Source organism: Chiloscyllium plagiosum, unplaced genomic scaffold (assembly GCF_037043375.1).
Source record: "Chiloscyllium plagiosum isolate Xiang-an unplaced genomic scaffold, Cpla_swu_hap1 HiC_scaffold_22, whole genome shotgun sequence".
NCBI lineage: Eukaryota > Metazoa > Chordata > Chondrichthyes > Orectolobiformes > Hemiscylliidae > Chiloscyllium > Chiloscyllium plagiosum.
The window spans coordinates 12,029,873-12,038,268 of NW_028270160.1; the positions used below are offsets into that span (position 1 = coordinate 12,029,873).

The 8,396-nt window shown below is 39.4% G+C and overlaps 1 protein-coding gene across 1 annotated transcript in view; it reads left to right on the forward strand.

Annotated features, from left to right (window-relative positions):
• The window catches only part of sfrp5 (secreted frizzled-related protein 5), a 79,350-nt gene extending 72,415 nt beyond the window's left edge, over positions 1-6,935 (forward strand). Inside the window, exon 3 of the mRNA XM_043712995.2 lies at positions 5,600-6,935. Coding sequence (XP_043568930.2) covers positions 5,600-5,925 — 326 coding nt within the window. The 3' untranslated portion in view covers positions 5,926-6,935. The remainder of the gene's footprint in view (positions 1-5,599) is intronic.
• Positions 6,936-8,396: the final 1,461 nt, after the last annotated feature.

Here is an 8,396-nt window from a genome sequence, read left to right on the forward strand (position 1 = left end):
ATAGTAGTCCAACACTGTGGGCTCTTATTTTATGAATGAACCTTTTGTGAAGTACCTTGTCAGCAAGAATATTTTCCCACATCAGCTGCTATAAGTTGTTTTTTTTCATCTAAAATGTCAGAGACTTTATAAACTGTGAAGTGTTCTATGTCTCTTGTAAGCAAAAGTACCTTGAGAAAGACAGAGACAGCATGCCCTGGCAAGACAAAAGGATCATCTCAGTAAACCCTATTGACAGGAACATGAAGAGCCTTCGGAGAGTCGGTGTGGACTTGTTGGGCCGAAGGGCCTCTTTCCACACTGTAGGTAATCTAATCTAATCTAATCTAATCTAATCTAATCTAATCTAATCTAATCTAATCTAATCTGCCTAGAGTGAGGAACTAAATGTAGGTTTTGATGATCACTGTAATCCCCAGCAAGGCCCGATAAGACAGAGTCACTTTAGTGACTACTTTCCTTTCTGTTGTTGTGGTCAGAGTGAGCATTGAGGCTGGTAATATCCACCCATCCACCCCTCAACCTCCATCTTCCAGAAAGTCCTGGCCACTGGACTCTATGATCTGAGAATATAAATTGAATGTGAAATATTGAGATAATGAGCCAGAGGAGGAAGTAAGAAACCTTTGTTTAACAGCAAGTGGATGCGATGTGGAATATACTAGTGGAAACTGTTTTCTGATTTGATTTGAATTATTATTGTTGCATGTACCTAGAAAAGCTTTGTTTGATAGCCCTGGGCCGAGCCCGTTATAGACAGCGTCAGAAAACTTTTGGTCACCGGATGTGCGATGGCACATCCCTGGAGCTGGTAGGATGTGAACCCAGCCCTCCTGCCTCAGACATGGGGGCACTACCACTACACCACAAGAGCTCAATAACCAGTGTTAGTGCTGAAAGGTTCTATCATTCTGAGTGTGAAATCTCAGCTGAGTCTGACCAACAGCAATTGTTGTGAAAATGTGTTGAGTAAAAGTGTCTGAACCATGGCTCAATTCTCTCCACTAGTGATTTGTAAAAGGATTTAATTTATTCCTTATTGCTAATCCTGAAGAAAGCACACTTGCCATCCAAGCATAATTCTGAGCTGAGTGTCAAATTCAAATCTGTTCAGTTGATTTCCTAGTCTCTGGCATTGCACTAAGGCATCTCTTCCAAGCAAAACATGTTACTCTAGACTCTTTATCCAAGGGTGAAATGTTCCTTGATTCTCTGCTGCTGTTGCTAACCACAATGTTCATATTCCTGCACTGCAGAACCTAATGATGAAGGTGGAAGACAGAAAAACAGCCCCTTTCATATTAGTTTGTTATTAGTTTCGATAAGTTTTCCGTCTTCAGCTTATTCACTCACTGACATCTCTAAACCACCCAAACCCCTTGGTTACATTTCACCCTCCAACTCACTTCCAAATAGCTGGAATTCCATAAATAAACCTCATGAACTCCTCAATTAGATTCCAGTCTGTAACTCATTTCTGGATATCTGTTATTCCATGTATATATAAATCCCTAAAGCCCTTGATTAAGTTCCAGTCTGTGCCTCACTCCCAGGTATCTGTTATTCCACATATAAACCTCATGAACTCCTCAATTAGATTCCAGTCTGTAACTCGTTCCTGGTATCTGTTATTCAATATATAAAGTCTTTGAACTCATCAATTAGATTCCAGTCTGCAACTCATTCCTGGTATCTGTTATTCAATATATAAAGTCTCTGAACTCGTCAATTAGATTCCAGTCTGGAACTCACTCCCAGTTATCTTTTATGCTATACATAAACCACCTGAGCCTCTCGATTAGATGTCAGTCTGTAACTGATTCCTAAGATCTGCTTTTCTACATGTAAACCACCCAGATCCTTGATTAGATTCCAGTCTGTAATTCACTGCGGATAATGGTCATTCTATCATTAAACCACTGAAAAAAATCAATTAGATTGCAGTCTGTAGCTCCTGATGTTCTGTATTAACAAGATATTGTAATGTGTGTGAAGAATGCAGTGAAATCATGCAAATACTTACATAAAGTACAGAGCACAGGACACGCATTTCAAACCAACGCAATGGTCTTTATGCCCTACCTTCCTGTAAAAACATCCTCTTGATAGAATGCAACAGAGCACAGTGTCATGCTGGAGGGTATAAAACAACAGGGGTAAATTCAGATGTGGGGAGGAGGAGATTTACTAGAATAGGTCCAGAGATGAGGGATTATGGTTATGAGGTTCTGGCGTTGTTCTCCCCAGAGCAGATAAGGCAGAGAGATTTTACAGAGATGCTGAAAATCATAACAAACTTAGATTGACTAAATAAAGAGGAATTGTTCCCAGTGGCTGTAGGCTCAATAAACAGAGGACACAGATTGACAATGTTTGGTGAAAGAAACAGAAACAAAATTCGGGAAAAGACACTTCCACCCAAACAATACTGAGAACAGGAGTTAGCAAATTTTGTGTAAAATTAACAATTGATGCAAAATGGAGTTTTGCCATTTCTAAACCATGGCAAATTAGTTGCTGTCTATGCTTGATGAATAATTTATATACTTTATAAATAAATACACTTTGAATTTATGTATCAATAGACAGAAATCAAATTTAAAATGCACTACTTCTGAATTGTTGCAATTTTGAAATCCATAATTTATCAGTGAAGTCATACAGTCATAGAGTCAAACAGTCCACGCTGACCATGTTCCCAAACTAAACTCGTCCCACCTGCCTATATTCAGTCCATATCCCTCCAAACCTTTCCTATTCATGTACTTACCTAAATGTCTTTTAAATGTTGCAACTGTATCTGCATCCACCACTTCCTCTGTGTAAAAAACGTTGCCCCTCATGTCCTTTTGAAATCTTTCTCCTCTCACCTTAAAAATATGACCCTTACTTTTGAATTCGCCCACCCTGGGGAAAAGACCCCTAATATTCACCTTATCTATGTCCTTCGGTATCGTAACCCTTAGTTCTTTCAAACAAACTTTAACTGAAGTTGCATAAAATTAAGATAATGCTTATGACCTGAAATAAAATAACTTCTAATTGGATATTAACAGTTGTTTATCTTCTCAGCTATATTTAAAACTATAATGGCTGGAATTATAAGCTGTTCTTACAATTAAAGATATCATCATCTCTCAACGTGGTGTAGTCATACCACTTGCACAGATTTATTTTGAGCACTACGATGTTTTGCATTAAAATAACCATTTGAATGTGTAGAATAGCAGCAGAATGATTAGCATTTGATCCCCAATTAAAAACAGCATTTTTCTTGATTTATTTCCTTTTATAAAATGTTAATCTAACTGGGGAAAATTGGGAGCCGCAAATGAAATGGTAAAGGGTCACGGGTGAAAATCAAAAATTAATCTTGAGGGGTCATTCAGTTCCCATCAGGTAAAGATTCTTGATTTCAAGAGAACGGAAACGCATGGGACTGGATACTTGGTTCATTCAGCTCATTCCTGGGATGAAGGGGTTATTTTTTGAGGAAAACTTGAGCAGCTTGGGGTATCCACTAAGGGTTAGTTTACCCAGCAGGGCAGTGGGTTAGAAAGGGCAGAGTGCAGACTGGAGTTTGTATTAAAATATGAAATGCAAATAAACAGTTGTAGAGGTCAAACTGGCTCCTGCTTCTTGTTTCAGTAAATGGAGGATTAACATGTAACAGTGCACGCAAGAGAATAAAGTTGCTGACAAGGAAAAGTTCTGTGTCTTAGTTCCTGATTCACTGCCTGGCAGCGAGCCATTTAACGTCCTGCTTTTCTATGTTATGATCGCATGAGCTGTGCAGCCTGAGAGGCTAGTGACAACCAATTCAACAGTCGACAAAATTGGATAAACACTGAAAGAGAAAAATATCGCAGGGATATGGGAAAAGAGTTGGAAGAGTGGGATTAACTGGGTTGTTCTTGGAAATGTCAGAGCAATTGATTTAAAGACATCAGAATCACCCCAGGTCTTGCCAAATGTCTGAGATCAGTCAATGAGAGCAAAGGGCACTCCATCTGCCTTGCTAACCTTTCTCTCAGTTTGAGTGTAATTCCCCAGGAATCTGTCTCAGCCTTCTCCAGCACAGAACCTTCAACTCATTTCCAGACAATGCGCACAGTTTTTTGGTGGTAAAGTTTGTTGGGAAGTTTCTCCAATAATTTCTGTCATTGTGCCAGATATGTGCATTTCTTTTATTCTTCCATGGGATTTGGGTGTTGTTAGCAAGGTTAGCTCTTCATACCCATCCCTAATTCCCCTGGAAAAGGCTCTGGTTAAACAATCATCTTCAACATGTGACAATGCTGTAGCTTCAAGAGGTACATTTTGCCCTGGTTTCTTTTAAGAGAGAGATTGAATGGGAGGTGCCAAGCAAATAGCTTGTGAGGCCTCAAGTTTTGAAAAGTTGGAACATTAGAAGCAGCCTGGAAGGGCGTGGCCAGCTCTCACAGACCAGGATTTCCAGTTTCTTTAGTTTCTTAGGTTTAGCTTTAGGCAGAAGGCTGCTGGAATTTTGAAGAAGTAGAAGTTTTTTTTTTCTCTCTCAGTTACTGCTAAAAGCTGGGGTTTCTTTTCCTACTGGATGTGTTGCATGTGAGAAAATCTGATCTCGGAATTTGCCTTTTTGACAAGGGGTGCGTTTATGGAATGTTACTATATTGGAACACTTAATAGTAATAGTTACTGTATCTATTAGACTGTTAAGTTTTCCAGTAGAGTTAAGTTATTCTAAGTTCTTTTTTCTTTTGTTGCATTTTAACTGTAGTGTTTGAATAAATAGTGTTTTGCTTAACGTCAACTAGATTGACCAGTCATAGAGCCACAGAATCATAGAGATGTACAGCATAGAAATAGATCCTTCCATCCAACTCGTCCATGCCGACCAGATACCCCAACCTAATCTAGTCCCATTTGCCAGCATTTGGCCCATATCCCTCCAAACTCTTCCTATTCATATACCTATCTAGATGCCTTTTAAATGCTGTAATTGTATCAGCCTCCACCACTTCCTCTGGCAGCTCATTCCATACATGTACCACCCTCTGTGTGAAACAGCCACCCCTAAGGTCCCTTTTCTTTTTTTCCCCTCTCACCCTAAACCTATACCCTTTAGTTCAGGACTCCTCCATCCCAGGGAAAAGACCTTATCTATTTACCCTATCCATGCCCCTCATGATTTTATAAACCTCTATAAGGTCACCCCTCAGCCTCTGACACTCCAGGGAAAACAGCCCCAGCCTATTCAACCTCTCCCTATAGCTCAACCCCTCCAACCCTGGCAACATCCTTGTAAATCTTTTCTGAACCCTTTCAAGTTTCATAACGTCCTTCCGAAAGGACAGAGACCAGAATCACACATATCTGAAACACAGCATTTTACATTTACCGTTAAAATAAGTGAAAGTTAGGGTTGAGGTTACCTTCTAAAAAGGTTTGGTCTGGTCCACAACAAACATGACAGAGATGAGCACTAGAGACACCTTATCTTCATCAACAACTGTCATAAAACCAAGTGACCTACCATGGTTGATCCCAGTGGAGTTGAAAGGAGAGTGTGAAACAGATCATTAATTATTTCTGTTCTTCTTTCTTTTTATGTTTGTAGCACTCAAGATGAAAATCAAGGAGATAAAGAGGGAGAAAGGAGATCGCAAAATCATCTCGCAGCGGAAGAAGAAAGTGCTGAAGATGGGACCTTTGAAGAAGAAAGATCTGAAGAAGTTGGTTCTGTTCATAAAAAATGGAGCAACTTGCCCTTGTAACCAGCTGGAGAATCCGAACAGCAACTTCCTAATAATGGGACGGAAATGGGACAACCAGTTTCTCCTCACTGTCATCCACAAGTGGGACAAGAAGAACAAGGATTTGCGCTACGCTGTAAAAATAATGAAAACCTATCAATGCCCAACATATCATCATGTCTTTCAATGACTGTCTTCAGAAAGAAATTTACTTGGAAAGTAAAGTGAAACAAAAATTGCTTTTATAGTGTCATATAAAAAAATGTACACTCTTCCAGTCTTATTGACCAAATTTGTCCTTATATAATGATTCCTTTATAATCTATCTTGTCTCAATAGCCAGATGAAATAGAAAGTTAAAATGTGCTTTGAATTATGAAAGTGATTGATGATTCAATACTTAAATGCAAGATCAGAGGGCAAACAATAAGCTGATTTCTCTCTCTCTCTCTCTGTCTCTATCTATTTTCCCTCTTCAAAAATAATATCATTACACATGAGGAACATTGAGTTTCCATGCGATGTGGGAACAAAGTGAATTAGGGGATGTGTTACTAATGGATGTCACTGTGCTTTGGAACACTCCAGTGAACAACCAACTTTGTGGATATCGTATTGTTTAAAACTGAATGAAAACTTTCTGCAATAAAAGTTGATCTTCTGGATATGACACAGATTCCTGGGTTAGGTGAGATTGAAGGACATAAGCCTGATTGGAAGTGAAATCAGAATTGACAGCATAGTTGTCATGCTTGAGAGTGTGTTGCTGGAAAATGGTTTATTTCATTGTCTAACCTATTTGACACCCTACCTAACGTTAAAGGCAGAACTGCTTTGTCCTGGTGTCATACACTTTGATGAGGATTGTTGGCTATCATTATGGCAATAGTTATCCTGGTGATCTACTGTGGATTCAATGTTTGTATGTCCTGAAACCATCAATGTGAAAAAAGTAACTGTACTCTTAAGGCATGGTAATAGCAGAAGGTTATATTTCAATGTATGCCTATATGCATCTTCATGTATGTTAAAACTACATACCAACAGTGATTATTGTGTTTCTTTTTAAAATATTATTTCAACTTGCAATTTTTTTTAAATGCCTAGCAACGCACTTCCAATCTGAGGTGCCTCTCACAGGTCACCTTGGCCAAGAACTTACACACTTTTAAATAATAAAAAGTAAGTAACCTAAATTAATGCAATGGTATGTATTAAGTATCTTGGTGAGTGTTACTTTTGCAGTTCCTCCTTTATTGGAAGGGGCGCTGTTTGTGTCACTGCAGGGGGAGAGGCAAGTCACCAAGGCTTCTTCAATCACACAATCCAAATCTGTGACCCCCATCATATCTGATAGACGGTATTATCTTCAAATCTCACACGTCATCCTGACTAGAGATCATTTTTTTTTACTTTTATTCATTCATGGGATGAGGGCATCGCTGGCCAGGCAACATTTATTGCCCATCCCTAATTGCCCAGAGAGCAGTTAAGGGTCAGCCACATTGCTGTGGGTCTGGAGTCACATGCAGGCCAGACCAGGTAAGGAGAGCAATTCTCTACCCTAAAGGACTTTAATGATCCAGATGTGTTTTTCTGACAATTGACAATGGATCCATGGTGATTATTAGACTGTTAATTCCAGAATTATTTTATGGAATTCAAATTCCAAATGCCATTGCAATGATTTGAATCCGTGTCTCCAGAACATTATCTCTTTGACAGTCTGGCGAAAATATCACTAGGCCATCGCCTCTATGTTGGTCTCAAAATCCTGGATCTCCCTAAAATATTTACAGTGTTTACTATCAAATCTTATCAATCCAAAGTTTCATAGGGGGCAGTTAAGTAGTTATCTGGGACTGAGTTTGTACATATGGACTGTAGAGGTTCAAGAGTCACCTCTTCAACCAATTTTCAGGGCAAGTGGAAATGGACAATAAATGCCAATCTTGCCAGTGATTTTAAATTTGATTAATGATTGGGAAAATCAATTAACATAAAGGTACAAGGAAACACCTTTAGAGAGGGAGCCTGGGGCAACAGTGCAGCATTGGATTACAAAGGAAGCAGGCTACCAATATGGCAGGATGGGTCAGGTGACCTCCAATTGCTCCAGTGTATCATCTACACACCAGCCCTAGGGTCTCTCACCATGTAGCCCATCTCCACCGGTAAACGCATTCCCAATCCTTGAAAGCAATGAAGCAAAACCTAACCATTCATTGGCAGGTTTTGTGAGAAACATCAGGAAGAAGCAAAAAGTATTTGAGACTCTATCAAACATGATAATCAAAGCACACACTGGAGTTGACCAGGATTGGCTGGGATTAGAGAGTTAATAGCAGAGAAATAGACAAGACTGGATGGGATTGGAGAGTTAATGGCAGAGAGATAGACAGGATTGGAGAGTTAATAGCAGAGAGATAGACAAGATTGGAGAGTTATTAGCAGAGAGTTAGACAGGATTGGAGAGTTAGTAGGAAGGAGAAAGACAGGACTGGACAGGATTGGAGTGTTAATAGCAGGGAGATAGATAGGATTGGATGGAATTGGAGAGATAATAGCAGAGACATAGACAGGATTGGACAGGATTGGAAAGTTAATAGCACAGAGTTAGACAGGATTGGACAGGTTTGGAGTGTTAATAGCAGGGAGATA